This window comes from Oreochromis niloticus, linkage group LG23 (genome assembly GCF_001858045.2).
Source record: "Oreochromis niloticus isolate F11D_XX linkage group LG23, O_niloticus_UMD_NMBU, whole genome shotgun sequence".
Taxonomy (NCBI): Eukaryota; Metazoa; Chordata; class Actinopteri; order Cichliformes; family Cichlidae; genus Oreochromis; species Oreochromis niloticus.
Genome location: NC_031986.2, coordinates 38,984,264 through 39,005,978, shown reverse-complemented (window position 1 = coordinate 39,005,978; position 21,715 = coordinate 38,984,264). Strand labels below are relative to the sequence as shown.

Below are 21,715 nucleotides of genomic sequence, written 5' to 3'. Positions count from 1 at the left end.
GGAAGAGGCTGTTCACTTTTCACAGTATAGTTTTAGTCTACCGTAGTGTGATGTGAAACTAGCTCACTATGTGAGAATTTTTCTGGATGCACACGTCTGTATAAACACCCACACTAATGATGTCAAAAACAAGGCATGGAAAGTTCCAATGCTTATCGCTCATAAAATCAGTATCGCATGACTGAAAAATGAAGAAAAGTCAAATACTAGAAAAAAAGAGGGCAGATCATGTGTGATAATGATTTGATATGGGGAATTTTGACGTAGCTTTGTGACATGAAGGTTGTCCCGAGCAACAGAAACTACAGATGTGTGGATAACCGCACTACATGAAATTCCCGATTTAGGCTCTATTTTAAACACTGTTGCTGTTTAACCCCACTACAAACTGTCAACAAGACAACAGTTCTATATGTGAATAAGTTTACAGTTTTGCAGTTACTGTAAGTGTAATATTACCTGCCAATCATTTTCATAAAAAACTATGAAATACAACTTGAGTTGGAAGATAAAATTGTGCTACATGAATGTATTGTTGTGTTCTTATCTCCACAAAATTATACGTAGTTTAAACATGATTTTCACTTTGTTGCACGGTCGGTTTGAAGTTTGGTGACTTCATAGTTTCATGCAAACATCTGCCCACCTGTGGCTGAAGATGAATTACAATCAGTGCCATGGTGTGCTTTTTGATAGAGCCAGTAAAGGGCGCCAGAGTACTACTTTTTGGATTTAATGTGACTCAACCTCTATTTGGTACCATGTTCAAGAGTAACATCAGTACAAGCACTGATATTAATATTCGGCTTAACCCCGAAGAAAAGGATTTGGTTCACCGAAACAGTGTAGTGAGAAAAAATAAAGTGAGCCGTAGCCTTTCACTTCTTGTCACAGCTTCAGCCAAATGATGGTGCCAGGCACATGGCTGTCTGACTTATTTACAGTAACACAACAGAATAGCAGAAGTTTAGAACAACCGAATATCTGTTCTCAAGATCTAGCCTTTTTTTTCGTTTAGTGTTAATCCTCTATTATTTATTTATTTATTTATTCATTTTGCTTTGCAAACCCAAAATCTTCTTATTCCGCCTGCTCCCTTTAGGGGTCGCTACAGTGGAGCTCTAGCTGGGATCCTCCTCTGCCACACCAAACCGAAGCGAGACAAGCCATGCCTCCCTTCACTAAACCTCCTCTGTTGTGTTTTCCTCTTACCTGTGTATCCACCATCTCTCCCTTTCACATTTCCAGACCATCTAACCCAGCCTGTCGAACTTTATCAACCTCTGTGTGTATATGTAGTAGTCAGTCTTTTTCTAATGGATGTTTAGTTTTTCCTTTTAAACCACGAAGTTCAGACACACACTCAAGCTCTCCTTTTCGCACAACGTGTTTAATCTATGTCTCCAAACGCGTCAGTTCCTACAGCTATTTAATGGTGAATCACATTCACCGTAGGCTGCACCTTTCAGTTTCAGTTTCCTTACCAGCTAACGAAGAAGTCTTTTTTTCTTATATCTGATGAGTGTTTAGTCCAATTACTGGCTGCTACACCACCGAACAGACATCGGGAAAGGTTTATTCCTGCAGGCCTACCTTTGATGACTGCAGCTCTGTCAAGGCCACGTGCTGCCAAAATGACTGGTTTATCCAAACTGCTGCTTGAGGCTTCGGATGAGGACCTTTGTGATGACTTTGTCTGTTGATGACTCTCACGGTGACAAACTGTTTGTGCATCAAAGCTGGAACACGTCTCACGTGTAAGCTAAACCTTCCTGCAGCCGCTTTGAAGTCACAGCTACGTGGTTTTGCTTTGTCTTTCTGCCCGATAGATATGAAACCTTATGAAGACTCCTTTGATCTTCCTCAGTCTGGTTTTTTTTTTTTTTTTTTTAGATGAGTCCATTGCTGAAGTGGTCTGTCTTACAAGTGCTAAAGAGTAAATTAAGACATAAATACATAAATAACCTCATTATGATTTGGGGAAATGCTCTTGTTTGAGTTTGATTGCTACAGGGGGTGTGTTATTTCTTATAACCAATCTGGACGCTGCTATGTAACTATGAGATCAAACTTTATTTGATTGCCTTCCTTACTCTATTAAAAACAAAACCCCCTGCAGTTTACTGAATATCAAGCATGTGGTCAGAGCCATGGGTAAACCCCTTGAAGTTAGGGGAAATGAAATAAGTGTCTCTGTATTTGTTCTTGTCTGATGTGTGAAACAGTCAAAACTTAAATTACCTGCCCCCCACACTCGAGAAAAGCACATCATTGCTGTGCCAAAAAGGTGATCCACTGCCAAAAACTGATTTCCGGTATTTGCCAAAAACTGATTGCCTGTATTTAAAATGCTATAAATGAATTGTTGGCCTATAATATGTGAAGCATATGCCAAATGTATCCCTATAATAATTCATAATATCAATTCATCTTGAGCCGCAAACAACATTCCTGTCACAGGGTAGAAGCCACAATCAAACTTTTATATACAGCAAGCCCATAATTATTCATACCCCTGGCAAATTTTGACTTAAAGTTACTTTTATTCAACCAGCAATTTTTGTTTTGGGTTTTTGTTTTTTGTTTTTTACCGGAAATTACACAGGCGTCTCCCCAAAAAATAATAAGACAATGTACAAGAAGCATCATTGTGGATAAAAATATTTCTCAGCTTTTATTTATATTTTAGCAAAAAGTGTCATGTCCAGAATTATTTATACCATTCTCAATAATCAGTTGAAAAGCCTTTATTGGCTATTACAGCAATCAAACGCTTCCTATAATTGGAGACCAGCTTTTTGCATGTCTCCACAGGTATTTTTGCCCATTCATCTTTAGCAATGAGCTGCAAATCTTTCAGGTTGGAGGGTCTTCTTGCCATCACCCTGACCTTTGGCTCCCTTCACAGAATCTCAGTTGGATTCAAGTCAGGACTCTGGCTGGGTCACTGCAAAACATTAATGTTTTTGTCTGCTAACCATTTCTTCACCACTTTTGTTGTGTGTTCTGGGTTGATGTCATGCTGAAATGTCCACTGGTGCCCAAGGCCAAGTTTCTCTGCAGACTACCTGATTTTGTTGTTGCGAATCTTCATGTATTGCTCTTTTTGCATGGTGCCGTTTACTGTGATTAGGTTCCATGGTCCATTGGCTGAAAAACACCCCAAACGCATTAGGTTACCACCACCGTGTTTGACAGTGGGGATGGTGTTCTTAGGGTTGAAGGCTTCTCCTTTTTTATGCCAAATGAAGGAAACATCATTGTGACCTACCAATTCAATTTTTCTTTCATCTGACCATAACACAGAAGACCACAAGTCTTCTTCTTTGTCCAGATGAGCATTTGCAAAGGCCAAGCAAGCTTTTGTGTGCCTTATCTGGAGAAGTGGCGCCCTCCGTGGAACACAGCAGTGTGCAGTGTCCGTTGGACTGTCTGCCTTGAGACATTGCCACCAGCAGAGCCCAGATTCACCAGGATGGCCTTGGTGGTGATCCTTCTTTTTCACCTCTCTCACTATCCTCCCGGCCAGCACAGGTGTCACTTTTGGCTTCTGACCACGTCCTCTGAGATTTTCATTTTGTATTTTTTAATAATACTTTGCACTGTAGCCACTGGAACTTGAAAACATTTAGATATGGCCTTGTAGCCCTTTCCTGACTTGTGAGCAGCCACATTGTGCCGCCGCAGGTCCTCACTGAATTCCTTTGTCTTAGCCATGATTTCCACAAACCAACTGCAGAGAGCTGCTGTTTTTCACTTGTTGAGTTGATTAAAACAGTGATTCTCAATTAATCAGGGTACTTAGGATGCTTTAGAACAGATTGAACTATTTGGAATGACATAGAACTTTGGATTTTCCCAGAGACTGTGACAGTTTGTGAAGCATATGAAAATAATTCTGGACATGACACTTTTTGCTCAAATGTAAATAAAAGCTAGGAATTTTTTTTTTTCCACAATAATGCCTCTTGTACATCATCTTATTATCTTTTAGGAGACACCTGTGTCATTTCCAGTCAAAAAAACTTGCTGGTTGAATAGAAGTAACTTTAAGTAAAAATTTGCCAGGCGTATGAATAATTATGAGCTTGACTGTATCCTTTATTTACCCAGTTAAAAAGTCTTGTTGACATCAAAAATGTAGTTTTGAAATGTCCAAGACATTAACAGAGATTGCAGCTAATATAACATCATAGTTCTATAAAGACATTTTAAGTGACCAAAAAGGACTGGCTTGATTATAGTGAAGGTACAATAACACAGTCATAAAGATACCTCTTTCATAATTTCTTTATTTTATATATAAATTTATTTATAAATCCTGTTCACTATAGTGTATTTACTAATATAAGAAGACAAAACACATAAAAAACCCCACATTAAAACAATTGAAATCACTTTTTGCCCAAACACATGGTATTCTAACACAGGTGCGACCTGGCCCAGAAGTTTAGGAGATAAATATCCTGATGAGGGTCAGTGAGGGACCAGCTTGTTCAAAATATCTGTAAGGACATTCCTCAGGGACAGTGTGTGAATCTTTTTTGTGTCATGGTGGTCGATGACCATGTTTTTAATCCCAAATTAGAGAACGATACTTAGATGAGGGAAAAATTCCAAGAATTTCCAGGGGGATGAAAGTCCTTAATCTGATGCTTTTCTAACCTTGTAGTTGGTCTTTAGCATTTGAATCAGATGTTTTACACCACAGGACGTGTTTCAGCATTTTATCTACAGTACTATTGTTTTTATTTTTGCACGGGTCTTGTGATGTCTGCCTTTTGCGACAGGGGGTGCTGCAGACCCCCGCCTCCCTGCTTAGTGGGTTCTTGCATGTGGCACTAAAAATATGATGAAGTGTGCAATTTGAAAAAGGTTCTTAGGCTTTGGAAACAGGGGCAGTTGGCGACACAAATGGTGAGGCGGCGAATTGAAGCTTTAATGAAGTGATGCATCAGGCAGCGATTACTCACACATTTAAATTCACTTCATGAATAAGATCTCAGTTTTTTATTTGCTTTTTTTTTTTTTATCACTATGACAGATCATGGGTTGTAGAGCATCACCCTAACGTATGAGACTTAGACATTAAAAAAAAGATACTCGAAATCACACCTTTGCGTATTTGTTGAATGTACCACTCCAAAACCATGCCCACTACAATAAAAACTCCACTCATCTCAAGACTCTGGAACTGCAGAGAACAGTGACGTTGATGGTGATAATGTGAGAAGGTTGGTGTGATGCTCTGTATTCCATCTGAAACTCAGTCGGATACTCAATGTTGTCAAGTGGGTAGAGCTTGGTTGGAAAAGGGTGATGACAATGGGTATTTTCCTATTTAATCATTAAAAAAAAACTCAGTAGAGCATTTAGAGTCCTTGTTACTTACATAAATACATCTCAACGTACAAATTCAATTACTATGAAGCTGTTCTGTGAGTTGCCTCCTAAAACACTTCTATATTGACCAGAATTCTTTCCTTACTTCACATCAGCTTTGGTAAAACCTTTGGCACAGAGACTGTAACTTCGATCCTTTGATCTTCTTGCACTTATTTGGAAGACACTACCACCGTCACTACCAGTATGCATAAGAAAAGTAGAACAGAGCGACAGTGCGCGAGAGTTCATAATAGCAAAAAAAATAAACCAGGAACTCTGCATGGGTGGCAAATGAATTGTTAATCTTTCTAGTCATCTACTTGACTTTAATTTTCAACATGTTTGTGTCAGCCTCTTTGGTGGTTCTAAAACCCACAGGGGATGTTTTGCTCACGCAGAGAATAACCACAAGCATAGGCTTTTTTAATTTATCTTTAGCTTATCGCTTAGCTTGATCATGTGACTAAGTTATATATATATCTATATATATACAACAGTCTTTCGCTGCATACTATCTAATCTAGTTGTCAGACGTATAAGGTTCTGAATAAGTCTTACCGAGGAACTAATTTTTATGTGTTTTTGTTTTGCAACTTCTTACGTAAAGTTACAAAAGCTTGAACGTAAAGATTTCAGTTGCAGGGCCACCACAGTGAAATGTGTGTGCAATAAAGATTGTGCAGTCATGCAATGATTTGGATTTGTTTTATAAAGTGCAGCAATTATATTCAGAGGTTTAGAGGGCTTTGGAGGCAAGAGCGAGACTTAGTATCGAGTATTGCTTTCAACAGCCAGTATCGTGATGATTATAAACAGTGAATATTGGAACAAGTTGAAACCACAAGCCTAGACCAAGGCTTCATCAAACGGATTTATACCGATGAGTAAAACGCTGAACACCTTCACAGCAGTGGTTTTAATAACGCTTTCTAGATAACTCAGTAAAGCTGCATCTGGAGGTGAGGCCTCAGCAAAGTAGAACAGACGTGGTTCACTAAATGACGCTGAATTTGATTAGCACAGCAAAAGAAACACAATTAAATGCACTTCACTTGCTCAACTGTAGACTTCCTTTAAGGAATGCACAGTGCATGAAAAATATCTTGTTTAATTCTTGCTCTTACTGATCATTAAAGACTGTGAAAACAGTAACTACTGAGATAGTTTAATCCAAAAGATCTGGAAAAATCTAAAAACAAAAACCCAGATGTTTTAAAAGATTAATCAGATCTCATTCACAGTTGTACAAGATGCATGTGTCTTTTAAGCACAAAGTCTTTCACATAAATCAGGATGCACGCATGCACGACCCTCATAGTCTTACAGGAAGGAAACACGTCAACCCTGTTTCAGTTTTGTCCCTTCATTTGTGCCCAAGCTGCATTTTCTCACATCTACTAACATGTGTGTTTGTGGTGTACAGAAAAAGAACAGAGCAATGAGGGTGCTAAACTGAAGAAAAAAAAAAGTTGCAAAAATGCAAGTACAGTTGCAGCATGGTCTCTAAATCGTCTATAAAACGATTAGCAGGAAAAATAGCTTTTAATGACTGGCTGGTTTTCAGGCTCCTTTTCAGATTTAACTGAAAGCTTTAAAGAAAATCTCCTGAAGTGTTAAACTGATGCTGAATCTGAGTGGAACATATGGAAATGAGGGTCATTATCAGTAGTAAATTCATGTTGGTGTCTTCATGTGAATACTTTCCAGTGGTCATACTCAAAACTCATGTAGGTGTTCCTCATAAGACAGACTACTCACACACCAGATGTCAAATGGAAATACTTTATTTATTAACAAATCTGTTTGCTCTTTCATCTCCTGTTGAAAGAAAATAGGAGTATATATTTTTTAAACTCAAGTATAACAACATTCGTTTTATAGACAAATATTTAGATCAAAACCAAAATAAATACTTAGAAAATGCTGAGATTAAATCAGCACTTTAGTGTTAAGTGACTCCCCATTATCAACAAAACACACAATACTTCTTTCTGCATGTGTCAAAGGGTTCATTTAATGTCACTGCCTTTTTAAAGGTGCCATTCACGAGAATGTGCACCATTTCCCTGTTTTTACCTTCACAGAGCATATTATGCAGAGTGCAGTTATTGTGTATGATAGAAATGACATTCAATATATCAGTCAAGTAAAGTAATGAGTAAGTTTCACTTCTGCCTGAGTTGTTTACATTCAGTTGCGTACAATTTCAATATGGGACACACAGCCCAACACCCCAGATTCTTTAGATTGTGTATAGACCAAAGAAGTTGCCATAATGCGAGTGACTAAGTAACTTTGGGTGGGATACATTCACATAAACTCTGTCATATTTTTTCAGCAGCTGGACCGAGCCGAGGTAACTCTCTGTGGTCCACGAGTAGCTCGTGTGCTGAGGGCAGAAACCCGCCCTGTGGGCTTTCATCAAAGTCAGAGGTGCAGTATGTCCTATTCTCCTCACAAACACAGTGTGATCAAATGAGGACGTAGGCGAGCATTGCTTAAAGATCAACTCAACCCGTGAGTAAATGTGGTAGGTTCCGGTCTCATTGACCTGCAGAGCACCATCTGCAGTGAGATATGCCACTGCTCCGTTGGTGAATGCCTGACCCGTCCTTGAATCCCATCTCAAAGTCTTAGGGTGTTCGGTTTCCTCAATTCGCCCTGCCAAATGAAAGATCTGATGTTAACAAATGTGCAGTTTGTAACAATCAAAGAGCATGGCTTAAATTTTTAAAAAAGACATACCTATGACATGTGCTGCAACTCTTTTGCTTTTGTCTTGGCCATAAAGGCCAGATTCATCAAGACCTGAAACAACACACAGATTAGAGTCACATCATCTTTTTTTATCCTTTATTGGGAAAAAAAGCTGTGTGATGAGAGAGACCTACCGATTTGCTTCTGGGGTGCACTAAACTCAGCCGCAGGTTGGTTCACCTTCAGTAAAACAAAAGTGACATAGAAATCTCAATACCACATCACAGACGCTGTGTCTCAGTGCTTATTTCTAAAAGTCGCTCGGAGCAGAGAGAGGATATCCTGTCTCACTGGACTGGTGACCACAGATGGAACAATGAAGCCCTTGGTATGCCTTTTAAATGTCAAGGCACAGCTAAAGAATAACACATCTGTAAACAGTGCCAAACCGAACAGTTAATTAATTAGTAAACTTTGCTGGTCTGCTAAACTTTCCAACTACTCTTCCATTCTCCCACCTTACACCTACCCATCACTCCCCCTCTATGCATGGGTGACAGTAGTCACCTTTTTCACTTTTGGTACGTGGCACCAATTAACACATCTGAAAAACCAAAACCGAACATATAGGAATGTTACTAATATTATGTCTTTGCAAATGTTACTTACTCCACTGCTTTGTTAAGAGTCATCACATCATTACTGTATCTCTTTCTTGACTGCACTAATCTTTAGCTTATTAACTCACTTTCAGATCATTGGATTTGTTCATTCTTATGAATTTTCCATGTTAGTCCTCACCTCTCCATCGCTGTTCCTCAGTTGGTCCTCTATCCTGGAAATCTTAAAGGCTTCAAATCCCAGGGCTGCAAACACGAGCAGGAACAGAAACAGCACGACCAGTGCCAGCCCGGGGCTGATTCCCATGCAGCCCTTACTCTTTCCACGGCCCTTCATTCTCTCCTGGGCAGGCGGGAAGGACCAGCAGGGTATAAGATTTGGAGGCTGAGCAGAATCCTGCGGTCTTCCTCCTCCTCCATCCACAAGAAACACTTGTGGAAATGGATAGTTCGGCTCAAAGTTCACGGTGCAGGCCATACCACTAATCTGTGATGTGTGACAGATATGTGCATCTATGTCCTCTGCAAAAAGGAGGTGTGTGCTTCTGTCTGAGCACCTCTGACTTAAAAGAAACTTCAGCTGTCAAGGCATTCACCACCCACAACCCTCCCACGCACTGAAGAGAGTATGTCATTTTACATGAAAATTTTAACCACTGCTTATTTCCTCTGGGTTGTTTTGTGTGTTTTTTTTTTGTGTTTTTTTCAAAATATAGCCATGTAACTTTTAATTTAAATGTTGTCAAACATTTTGGTTTTTCTATGGTTACTAAGTCAACTATATGAGTGTACTGTGCAACAAAGTCTGAGAAGAAAGGAAGTTAGAGGTTTCAATTGACCCTCACCTCACTAACCACCTTACAAGTCACTTGAGACGTGAAACTTTTTCACAAATTCCACAAAAGGAAAGCTTGAGCAACTACAAACACCTGCACTGGATGTTAGAAAAGTGTAAAAAGTCTAGCTGTCCAGGTGACATACTTTTGAGTCTCTTTACTGGCCTTTCTGGTTTGACAAATTGAAACTTGAAATTTGAACCAGAGAGAGAGATGTCGCACAAATCTGAATCGTTTTAGAGAATAAACTCGTCATTATCAAATGGTATTATTCCTCTGATTTAGTCTTAATGAGACACAGTCTGTTAGTAAACAGTGATACAGCAGTTTCAATAGCACACAGAGTATTCTTGGTGGGATGATTGTGCTGCCACATAAAAGAACGCACGTCTCTGCACTGGCTTTCCTGCCGTCTGCTTGTGAAGACTTGACAGCAAGCGACAGAACGATACTTCAGAGGTGAGACTCAACCCCAACCAATACCTCAGAGATGGGCTTCCAGGAAAGCTGAACACACACTGCTTTCCTCCCTGCTCAGTACATCGTTAATAGCGTTGTGGTCTTACTGACATTTTGGGTTGGTTTCCTAGGATATGGAGCAAATGCGCCTGCCATCTCACTGATGTGGGTGCAGCAGTTTCCATTAGCTCTTATCTTTCAATCACGAAATTCTGCTTACAAGCACAAGTAACCCCTATTAGTGGGCTTTTGGGACAAAAAAAAAGTCTTTCGAGTTTCGACCTTGTAGCTGAGAGGGGTGCAAGGCATTTAGAACTGCATCGAAGCAAACGATTTACATCACCTGTGAATTTAACTAATAACGTCGATTGTCTAGATTCTGGAGTCTTTATCTTTTTTTGGTATTGGCGTATTTTAATCAGTTCGGTGCAAGCCCTCAGTCCTGTCCACAACGGTTTCATTTCTCCAAGTTCATGCAGAGACAGTGGGAACTCCACCATGCAGTGTGCAATAGGTTCGAACTAAAATGGCAACTACGTCACACTTAACCATAAATTGCACAGACTGCATTCAGTCGACAAGCTGATGTATCTGTTTCCCAGAAGTGTCATGCTGAAAGCGGTCCTCGCAGCAACAGTAGCAACAGCTTTAGCAGCAAAGAATGGGTTAGGTGGGAGGGTGGGGTTTTGGGGTCTAACCAGGCCGTCTACGCTGTTCTAGTTAATATAACCTGAAAGGGAAGACTAAAATGAATCACTGAATCAGCAAGTGACTATCGATTAGTTGGCTTCTCACACATTCTTCTTCTGTTGCATAATGGAAGTTGATGTGGTCAGGATGACTGACTTTGCACAGAAGTGCCTGAAAATGACAATGAACTTCTCTACCTGAAATCAACGACATTACTCATCCTTTTTGGAAACATACAATTTCCTTACACAGCAGGTTGTGCAACTTTGCCCTATAATACTTCATAGTTTTCATAAATGAAGGTATTGTTATGACAGTATATGACAACAGACATTTATATGCTACTATAAACTTTGGATGGATGTGCTGAATGAACACAGGAGATGAAAGAGTTTTCAATAAACCATTGTATTACAAAATATATAATATAAAAAACAAGTTATGTGTCAGAGTCATCATCAGAAGAAGAATAACAGTCTAGTCCCAAGACATGACCAGTCCTTTCCTCCATTGTCTCAGTGTTGGATGACTTCCCAGGTATCCTCCCTGCTGCTTCACAGTTCTCTTGGAAGGCAGCTTTCTGCCCAACAGCCTCTGATACCCCGTCTTTGCTTTTCTCTGAAAATATTTGTCTTGATAGGGAATTATTAAGATTTGGCAAGCCGCATTGCAGGATCCTGGCAAGACTCTGCGTTTGAGAGGAACTAGGCTGAACTGGTGTTCCTCTGAATGAAGCTGCAGCCACTGCCAGCCGAGTTTGATCAAAAGAAAGCGGCTGGTCCTGAACTGCACAGATGGCCTTTGGGGTTTCTGAGACCAGCTTAGTGGGTGCAAAACATCCTGTCATTCTGCTAATAAAGTCACTTTCACTTTGCTGACTGGCATCGTTTTGTGAGTCACAGGTCCGAGGGTTTTTAACTGTAAATAAAAGCGAACACACGTGAGATATATGTATGACCGCGACCACTGTCTTAAAGCAACAACAAAACACACAGTGTTAATTTAACAGGATAACAATTTGTGTTAAAAATGGTTATTTTCCTCTTAAAGTTGAGAAGAGTACAGCATTAACTAGACCAAGAGGTCATAAATAAATGATAGATACATTTTACAATTAAGGTAATATAAATTTTTTAAGCTACATCTGGCAATTTAAAATTTGTGTTGTTACTGGTATAACTGTTTGTTCTAATCTTTATATAAAAAAAATATTTTTCTCTATTTTTTTTGCCCAGGTGGTCTCAAAAATATTATAGAGTATTTTACTGAGTATCAATATGAGAGACTGAAATTATAGTTGTGTGACAACTGCATTATCTCTTTGCTATTTGGGCTGATTGGGACCTGATAATGAAAAAACACAGAATTATCTTTTTACCCAATTTTGCTCTACAAGGGCCTGATATCCACATATGAGGACATTCGTTTTAAATTTTGATAGAACAGTGGCAGTGTAATGTCCTTGTAAGTGAATATCAGGCCCTTGTAGAGCAAAATTTAGTACTGTGGTCTAGACAACCCAAAATGTAGGTCCTAGGAGGTTAATATTTACAAGGTAAACACCTTACATTAGTTAAATCTAATGTCAGCTCAAAACATAAAAGATGTATATGTTAACTCACAGATTCTATATTGTTTAGTAAAGTCTTGTTACAAGGCCTTGCGTTACAGTTGTGGTCTGCAGTTTCCATCCAGTCATCATGAGCATGAATGTAAGGATAGTTGTAGGCTCTTCATGATTTCCTTGAATTGTTCTTTTTTCCAGAGAAGAATAATTATGCAACATGAAAATTAAATGACTTTAAAAAACAAGAATTGGGCGCAGAAGTTTAAATTATCACTTATTATAATTATTATTATTATTGAATTTCTCTAATTCACACAAGATCAAAATTCAGGATGAAATATATAAATATATAATTTGATAACTCTAGCTGGATGTTTTTACCACTGTTCTTGGCAAAATTACTAGAGTTCATTTAAATTGGTTGGTTTCATGTCACAGACCTGGTTATTCAATAGGATTGAGGCTGTGGCTTTGGCAAAGCCATTCCAGGATCTAAACACATCAAAAAACATGTGGACACTTGTGTCCACGTTTCAACCATTTGGCTGTTAAACTGAAGGAAAGTTGTAGAATTTGAATGTAGCCCCCTTTCATTATATCGTCCACTTTGTGTAATGTACCTGTACCACTGACAGCAAAATGGCCCCACAGCTTCATGCTACCACCGTTACCAGATTTACCTGAAGGTGCATATACTTTTGACCCTGTGAAAAAATCTGAAAAAAATTCACTATAAACTCATCCTGGAAAAAGAACTGTTCAAAGAAATCATGAAAAATTGCCATTCATGGTATTCATGGTACCATTCATTCCTCTTATTCATGCCCATGTTGAGTGTATACAAACAACTAAGTGTTTTCACCGTCAACATCTTGGAGTTTTGAAAGCTGATGCCACGAGCTGGTGATGGATCTGAATGTGAAACTCAAAGATCACACTCACCAGCTCAGCTTGCCCTGGTCTATCCTGCTTTCTGAAACTAATAATAACCATAATTTACAAATATTTTATTCAGTATGAACTAAAAGTACCAAAGTTTTTACTTAGGAGTCACTTAAACTTTAGCTTCACTTTTCAGACTTGGAAATTATGTATATGGTTTATCTTATTTACACATTCAGACTGTATTTTTTGTGACATTCTAAGATGAAATATTCTCAAAAGTCAAAAAGAGAAACTATTAGTTTCACTCTAAGCAGAATATTAACTACTTACCAATACCTGGAGAATCTTGCGTATCTACTCTTCGTTTGCAATAAGCTCGAGGAGTCCATGGTTTGTGTTTGCACGATGGATCAAGAACTCGTAGTTTGGCAATGAAGCGTTTGTACTCTTTCTCTAAGGCCTCAATGTGCAGCTGGAACTCTCCTATCTTCCTCTCCGGGTAATGAGAAAGTTGTGATTGCTGGAAAAACAACAAGAACTCGGTAAAGTATAAATACTAATAAAATAAACCCAATCTTGCTTTGTTACAAACACTCACCTGTAGATAATACTCGATTTCATTCTTGATGCTGGGGATCCACTTTTTCACAGCAGCAGCTGAATTAAGAGTAGACTGTGGAAGGAAATGGCTTGATGAAATTAGCCAGTTAAGTGAATTATGGTGACAATTTCATGACTTTTGTTTGCTTCTTCATTACCAGCTTTGGTCGACGCTCATGAATATCTCTGAGGCGTCCCTCTGTAAAGGAAAAGAAACCAGTGTAGCCAAAGTCCATCTAGAACATAAGTGAGCCCCCCCCAACGAGGTGCAATACCATCTTAGATAAAATGCACAAAGTGCCAGTGAATAACTTCATCAAAACATGGTCAAAGGTCACAATGAAGATGTTACTAATAACATAGATAAATTAACTAACGAACAAAAAATCCTGCTAAATATTCAGTTCAGTAGCACAACAGTTACTTGCCTTGAGATTCTTAGCATAATGTTGCCTCTTATTAATTATTTTGTTTTCCTGCAGAATAGCCCGCAGGCCATATTTTATGTGTCTGTAATCTAGAAACATGTCTAGAAACACTCGTCAGCCATCTTGGTCGACCTAAATACAGTTATTTGGGCAGTTATTCTGAAGCCTTGTGAAAATTACCTTAAATTTCATTAGCCATCTGGGCATAAAATACTTATTTTTAGAATCACTAAATCTCACTTGATGAAAATGCTTCTAGTATCATCCACCTAACTTTATAGATATATAGATAAAAGTTACTCCCCTCTTGTTTTATATCTGGGGAAGTTTCCGATTAAGAAGTACTTACTTGTCCCTACTGGGAAATCATCCACAATCACCTTAAAGCTTGTGTTCATGGCCTTATGTAACAGTCGTCTTACTCTTCTTTTTTCTATTTTCTAACATAACAACAGGTAAAAATGCAAACTTATATTTTAGTTGCTTTTGTCTCTGGTTATCATCTCTGGGTTTCAGAAGGGATCGCTTATGGTTGGATATGCGTTTTCACGTGGGCTAAAGCCTGTGTATTAAACCTAGTGAATATGTGAGAATGAAAGACAATGGAGAAATAATGCTATGCAGTCCAACAAAACTCCTACTTCTTGAGCTTTGGTGAGTGTGTAAACTACGAGATTTCAATTTATATTTTTAATTGGACTAGTAGCTGAGGGTTAGCACTACTGTATTTAACAGGCAGAGCTAGCTGCCCCCAAAGCGGCTTGTTTTTATCAAGCCGCTTTGGGGCTTAGCATAGTTTAGTACGACATGCTAAATTAGTTTATTACCGGCTTACCCTCTCTCTCTTTCTGGAGCCACAGTCTGTTCAGTCTGCCCTGCTGTTTTTCCTCATTTCTCGCCATTTCCACTTCGTCCACAAAGACCGCTGCGAATAAGGAAAAACAATATCACGTGACACACAACAGCCCTCACGTGATCTCAACCAACATAACGCGAGAGCAGTAGTTAAACTCGCAAAATACATGACATCCCTCGTAAAACCAAACCCCAAATGTTTCTCTTCTTGTTCGTTGGTAAGCGAACGAAATGAAATGTAATATATGGGTTAAAGCGTGCAAACCAAGTGCATCTCTTTTTATTTTCAGTATTATTATATTATTATTATATTTTTTAATGTATTACCTGCAAAGGAGCAGGAAATCCGAATATTTAAGCAGTATCTGTGTAGAAAATAGTGTAGATAACAATCGGCCCTGTTACAGATTTAAAAGTGCAAAGTTGTTAGACATAATTAGATATATTTTGTGTTGGATAATCATTTTAAAAAAAAAACAGACATTACTTAAAAATATATAATAATACTTATGTATTTTAATAAAGTTATACATATCCTTAAATGAAAATTATTCATTCATATATGTGCATATCAATTTAGTTACTTACTCGTATACTGATGAGTAAATGTATCTATAACAATTAAATTGACATATCTGTAACAAAATGTAAACAGTCATTTATACTGTTTATTTTATTTCAAAGCAGCTAAAACGTTCAAATAAATTAGAATAAATTAGTAGAAAGAACAACATTTTCATCCAAAATATAGAACAGGAAAAGTAACAAAAATCCCCTTTAGAAAAAGAAAGTAGCGCAACATTGAAATACTAATATAAAGTACATTAAACCTGTACTTCAGGAAGGTATTTGAGTAAATGTACGTTAAGTTACATTCCTAATCGCTGTCATTGATATCCAGTGACGTTTACCACTGTAAGATTAACAGCACTCTAGTCCAGCCTAGTCAAGCACAACAACTACTGGCAATATTTGGGTAACAAAATACATCCTCAAACATGTTCTTTAAATTTGTTATTTACATATTTCTTCACAAGCCTTGACATGATAACAGTCTAGCCTATGGGTGTGCAATCTGCTCCATATATGGTGGCCTCCATAATGTTTAGGATAAAGTCACAGTTCTATAGTTTTGCCTCTGAAGTGCAGATTTTCAAATGTAATTCAAGGATTTTTACAAAATTTTTGGATGAACCAGAATTACAGCCATTTTTATAAACAGTCCCCCATTTTCAAAATGAATGGGAAAATTGACTGACCAAGAGGTTTCATGGTCAAGTGAATCCTGTTTCACTGTTATTTCATGACAAACAAAGAAGGCATACATCTCAGCAACACCAAAAGGCCAAAAAGATCACAGAAGACACAGAAGTGAATAATTTTGTATTATAAATTATTTCCATAGTTAAGAATAACAGCTTCGCAATATCTAACCGAGTCCAGAACTGTCAAGAGACATCACCATGAAAGGAAATACTGAGAGTGCAAACCACTGATTACACTTAGGAACATAAAGGTCACATTTGAGTTTTCCAAAAAACATCTAAAAAGGCATGCTTAGTTCTGTTAAAGAAAATTCTTTGGATAGTTGAAACCAAGTTGAACTTGTGCCAGAATGGGAGGAGACAAATATGCTCATGAACCAAATTACATTATCTTTCAAACATTGTGGACTTCAAGTAGTCATTGACTGCAAGTATTAAAGAGTCTATAGTTTTTACATTTATTTTAGTTTGCCCTATTAATTTTGAGCATCTATAAATGGGGTACTGTGTATAAAAATGGCTGTAAATCTTAAATGGTTCATACAAAAAAATTTAACACCTCGAATTAAAGTTGAACATCTGCACTTGAATCAAATGTTGATTGTTTGATTTGAATTGAATTTGATTTAAAAGTTGTATCCAAACATTATTGGATGACACTCATTTGGGAGTTTTTTGGAACCTACATTGACTGAAAAAGGGCCGTATGCGGCCACTGAACCTATAGTTTAATTATAAATTTGTTTAAAAAAGGAGGCGTATCCGACTGTAAATGACCACGGCAGACCCGATGACATTATAAAGCTTTTCAACATATTTTATTTACACTTTCCACACAGTTGCTGTACACACAGCTAGCTGCCACTCTCCCGCTGCCAGAACCAAACCTTCTAATGTACAGGAGTACTTGAATGACTTTGTACAAGATGTAAGGGCAATTACACAAGATGGAGTTCAGTATAATGGTGTCCATTTCAGTGTTGCTGCTCCAGATGCATTCATTTGTGATACACCTGCTCGTGCTTTTCTTAAATGTGTGAAGGGACACACTGGCTATTATGCATGTGAGCGGTGCACTCAAAAGGGCATGTATGTAAATAGGAGATTGTGTTTTCCTGAAATTTCTGCTGAGCAAAGGACTGATGAGACTTTTCGTGCTATGGCTTACAAAGAGCATCAGGTTGGGGTGTCACCTCTGAATGAGTTGGGTGTGGGACTAGTCTCAGGTTTTGTGCTGGACACGCAAGGTGCATATGCACACAAGGTGCATATGCAGTTTGTCTGTCTGGGTGTAATGCGAAAGCTTATTTATCTTTGGTTAAAAGGTCCCCGAAAATGCAGACAGTCTATGCAAATTCTAACCGAGATTTCAGCATTCATGGTTTCTGTCAGGCAATATTTGCCTAAAAGTTTTGCAAGGAAACCAAGGTCTCTCCTTGAAATTAGCATGTGGAAAGCAACTGAATTGAGACAATTTTTGCTTTACACAGGCCCAGTTGTTTTATTTAATAATATACCAAGCCAAATGTATAGACACTTTATACTTTTATCTGTATCTATAAGAATTCTTCTAAGTCCTGATTTGTGTATTGTGATTATGCAGAGGATGTTTTAAAGCAGTTTGTGAAAGATTTTGGTTCGATTTATGGTCTTGAATTTGTTGGTTATAATGTACATAATTTAATACACCTAGCTGAAGATGCGCGAAAGTTCGGACCTTTGGACAGTATTTCCTGCTTCCCATTTGAAACCTTCCTGGGTAAACTGAAAAAGATTGTGCGGAGGCCTCATAAACCTGTGGAACAAATTGTCAAGCGCGTCTATGAGACGCAAAGTATTCAGAAGAAAAGAAAAGAGAGGATGTCTGTTCCCTCTCCTCTTAAACAGCCTCATAACTCTGGACCAATAACAAGTGATCTTGGAACTTTTAAGCAGTACAGAAAATACTCTGATGGACAGACATATGTTTCTTGCTCCATGGGAGATAACTGTTTCAATGTAGGGGGAAAAATTCTTATTGTGGCAAACATTTTACAGGATTGCCAAGTTGTCAAAGCACTGTGTCAGGTCTTTGAAAACTGTAATGCCTTTTTCAGCTATCCATTGGACTTAACATGCCTTGGAATTTACTTTGTTTCAAATCTGTCTAAACAAATGCATCTTGTATTACTTGATGAATTAAAACAGAAAATGGTGCTTTTGCCACTGAAGTCTGGATATGTGGCATTGCCACTGCTGTACTAGTTGGCTTCTTTTTGCTTTCTCCCCAGCATGCTACCATTTGCAGTTGTTGATTTTCTGGATGGTGGAGGTGTATCCATAATTCCTTGCGTGGTTTACAGGACCAGCGGAAGATTCTTGTTTCTGGCCACCAGGGAGAGTCAATATCAATAAGGCCTGTAAAGGATGGATTTACTCCAGATGCAAACTGGTCACAGTACAGAGTTCGCATCTTGGGGAAAGCTGGTAAGAAGCACTTTTGTTTATTGCTACCAAATATTCTGTCATTAAAGACAGAACAAAAAATTTCCCTGTAATTTCACTAACAACATTTTGTTGATGTATGTCAAAAATTTACAGAAAACTATGAAAATGCCAGGGTGAAACTGCGGAGGTCTGAAACAACCTCTGATCTGCAGACTGAGTCGGATTCTGGAAGCAGATTGGGAAAAAGGAAGTGGAAAAGGATGTAATTATGTTTCTTAAAAATGCCTTAAAAGCAACAATTTATTGTGGTGGTTATAAGAAAAACAAAAACAAACTGACAGTATCTTTAGCAGACCATTGCTGCTCACCAGATTTAGATATGATCTTAAAATAGCACTTTGTAACTTTTTGACTTTTAAAAATCTGTTTTAGACTCCTTTTGATGCCGGACTCTACATTAATGTTTTTAGTTTGTAGGACTAACCAGTAACTAAATTGTTTATGGGGTTTTTTAATATTTTTTTTAAATTCATTTTAAGGCCAGTGATCCAGTCAAGCTCGGATGAGGATTGGGACAACGCTGCGGAACAGCCAGAGACCTCATCACCATCAGCAATGGAGAATAGACATTCAAGTGAAACTCCCCACCTGAACATCACTCATCCATTTGTTCAGCTACCACCACCCTCAACTCCTTCACCTGTGGTTTCACAACCAGTTCCAAGACAACTTGTACAAGCCACCAAGGACACTCAGAGGATCCACAGTCGAATGCTACAGTCTCTCCTCAAACAACGTGATGGACCAGTTGCTGCAGTATTACCCGAGGGTGCTGTTTTTCCTCTCCGGACAGTCGCAGACATGGAAGCACTGGAGCAAAAACTGATAGACCCCGTCTTCCTGAAAGAAGTGGTAAATAATAATGATGTAATAACAATAGTCATTGATTAATGCCTCAATCTACGTTTTATGCTAGCAATTATGATCAAGGAAAGTTGGTGTTTGTTCAAACATGGTCAGTGCAATGAAGTAGTGGAAGGTGAGCTCCATAAAAGTTGCTGTTTTTGAAAATAAAATAAGTTGTACTTTACAAGTTGTACCACGCCAAACCTTAAGAAATTACTTTTGGTGGATCAGTCATTTAGCTCTTTGCATTTGCATCAGACAGTGTTTGACTTTGATACTCTTTCTTAGTCAAATAGCATCAAAATTATTGAGCCTAATTACTGTGTAGCTGTGCAGGTTTTCTTTTAGGTGTGACTGATGGTACTACTGTCAGTAAAATTATTGTCCTTGTGTGTCCTAAGGTTGCTGTTGTGGCAGAGATCGGAGGGAGCACTGTTGATGAAGCCACCAGAAAAATGATGGCCTTCATTATGGACAATGCTCTTTCCAGACAATATAACTTCGTTGGGCGCCATGGAAAGCGGGAATTTCGAGGGCTTAAAATTTTTGAAGTGCTATATGGTAAGCTCATTAGTTGTAAGATATTTTGTTGATGTTTGAATAACAGATGCTCACTGTAGTCAGTCTTCCAATCAATTTAATCAGTGACTTAAGGTTTTTATACTTTGGTTCTACATTTATGTGAGATTTTATGCCGTGTCACAGTATAAATATAAGTATGTAACAAAAAAAAGAATTACAGCTGTGTCTTTAGATTCAGTAATATAGTCTCATTTTTTTGTGGTCAATATCTGTGCTTTACAGGCAACTTGAAATGTTGATTAATTTGATTTTTGAGCGCCTACTTGGTTAATCCTTTTGTAAATAGCTTTTCTGTTACCATGGATTCTCATGGTCTTCAAAGAGTACAATGTAGGAGGTCAAACAACTTGATCAGCACAACCTTCAAAACAACTCCAGTAGTATTGCAAATCTGATGTTATTTGTGAAAAAATGCACTTTTTTTTTCAGGGCCAATGGATCAGTGAATGAGTAAGAAGCTGTGTTTCAGTGCATTTCTTTTTCTTTTAAACTGTATAACATTGATTTGTTAGTGTTTTGTGTATACTATGGACCTTTTTGTCAACATGTTCTCTAAACAAAAAAATGTATTTGTATAGTATATAAAAAATTACTGTTATACTGCATACTGTTTTAAAATTTCATATTAATCAGTATTAATAAAAAAGATAAACTGACTTGTTGTACAGGTGATTTAAATTTTAGCTTACTGTATTATCCAAAATCCCATCTGGGCAAGCACACTTGGGGCCACCATGGAAATGGAGGACAAAAATAGCTGGGTCCCAGTTGGGTAACCAAGGTGGGCCCCAAATATCTGACCCGCTTCTATGCATATGGGCCCCACACATGTTTTTTGGTTGGGTCTGATTTGGGGCCCATCATTAACCCATCTGGGCAAACACATTTGGGACCACCATGGAAACTGAGGACAAAAGTAGCTGTGTCCCAGTTGGGTAACCCAGGTGGGCCCCAAATATCAGACCCGCTTCTACCCATCTGGGCCTCACACTCGTTTGTTGGCTGGGCCTGATTTGGGACCCATCTAGGGCCCATCATTAACCCATCTGGGCAAACACACTTGGGGCCACCATGGAAACTGAGGACAAAAGTAGCTGGGTCCCAGGTGGGTAACCCAAGTGGGCCCCAAATATCAGATCTGCTTCTACCCATCTGGGCCCCACATATTTTTTTTGACTGGGCCTGATTTGGGGCTTATCTGGGACTCAGCATAAACCCATCTAGGAAAACACATTTGGGGCCACCATGGAAACTGAGGACAAAATTAGCTGGACCCCAGTTGGGTTTCCCAAGTGGGCCCCAAATATTAGCCCTGCTGCTCCCCATTTGGGCCCCACATATGTGTGTTGACTGGGACACATCTCCACAACAACAACGACATAGGACCCCGTTCAGTCTTTTAACCCGGCGAGGTGTGATTGCGGATGCCGCTGCAGGTGCGTTCGCCTACCCTGCAGTGACACCGCCGACCACGCCTCGCCACACCGATACTTTCATCGTGCAGCCGGGGTGA

General features: G+C 38.6%; 3 protein-coding genes across 3 annotated transcripts; 1 reads left to right on the top strand and 2 right to left on the bottom strand.

The window, feature by feature from the left end:
• Positions 1-7,153: 7,153 nt before the first annotated feature.
• Positions 7,154-9,274, bottom strand: faslg (Fas ligand (TNF superfamily, member 6)). The gene is made up of 4 exons (XM_003439727.5): positions 8,884-9,274; positions 8,277-8,322; positions 8,131-8,193; positions 7,154-8,046 (listed from the first exon to the last, which is right to left on the bottom strand). The coding sequence occupies exons 1-4, from the start codon at positions 9,178-9,180 to the stop codon at positions 7,628-7,630; spliced, it is 825 nt and encodes a 274-aa protein (XP_003439775.1). The 5' UTR covers positions 9,181-9,274; the 3' UTR covers positions 7,154-7,627.
• A 1,802-nt stretch (positions 9,275-11,076) lies between these two features.
• On the bottom strand, positions 11,077-15,154 carry si:dkey-86e18.1 (uncharacterized). Its single transcript, XM_003439729.5, has 5 exons — positions 15,003-15,154; positions 13,898-13,938; positions 13,738-13,812; positions 13,470-13,659; positions 11,077-11,605 (listed from the first exon to the last, which is right to left on the bottom strand). The coding sequence occupies exons 1-5, from the start codon at positions 15,067-15,069 to the stop codon at positions 11,127-11,129; spliced, it is 852 nt and encodes a 283-aa protein (XP_003439777.1). The 5' UTR covers positions 15,070-15,154; the 3' UTR covers positions 11,077-11,126.
• Positions 15,155-17,899: 2,745 nt separating this feature from the next.
• LOC112843927 (uncharacterized) lies at positions 17,900-21,715 on the top strand. Its single transcript, XM_025903286.1, has 5 exons — positions 17,900-18,753; positions 18,868-18,976; positions 19,254-19,626; positions 20,022-20,181; positions 21,639-21,715. Coding segments are annotated over exons 2-5 (612 nt in total). The 5' UTR covers positions 17,900-18,753; positions 18,868-18,974.

Coding starts and splice junctions, on each gene's coding strand:
- faslg (XM_003439727.5), bottom strand. CDS start 9,180: ATGGCCTGCACCGTGAACTTTGAGCCGAACTATCCATTTCCACAAGTG. Junction 8,323..8,883: donor TGAGGAACAGCGATGGAGAG/GTGAGGACTAAC, acceptor GTTTTACTGAAG/GTGAACCAACCTGCGGCTGA. Junction 8,047..8,130: donor AGTTGCAGCACATGTCATAG/GTATGTCTTTTT, acceptor TTCATTTGGCAG/GGCGAATTGAGGAAACCGAA.
- si:dkey-86e18.1 (XM_003439729.5), bottom strand. CDS start 15,069: ATGGCGAGAAATGAGGAAAAACAGCAGGGCAGACTGAACAGACTGTGG. Junction 13,813..13,897: donor ATGAGCGTCGACCAAAGCTG/GTAATGAAGAAG, acceptor TTCCTTCCACAG/TCTACTCTTAATTCAGCTGC. Junction 13,660..13,737: donor AAATCGAGTATTATCTACAG/GTGAGTGTTTGT, acceptor TTGTTTTTCCAG/CAATCACAACTTTCTCATTA.
- LOC112843927 (XM_025903286.1), top strand. Junction 19,627..20,021: donor CCGTCTTCCTGAAAGAAGTG/GTAAATAATAAT, acceptor GTGTGTCCTAAG/GTTGCTGTTGTGGCAGAGAT. Junction 20,182..21,638: donor AATTTTTGAAGTGCTATATG/GTAAGCTCATTA, acceptor ATGCCGCTGCAG/GTGCGTTCGCCTACCCTGCA.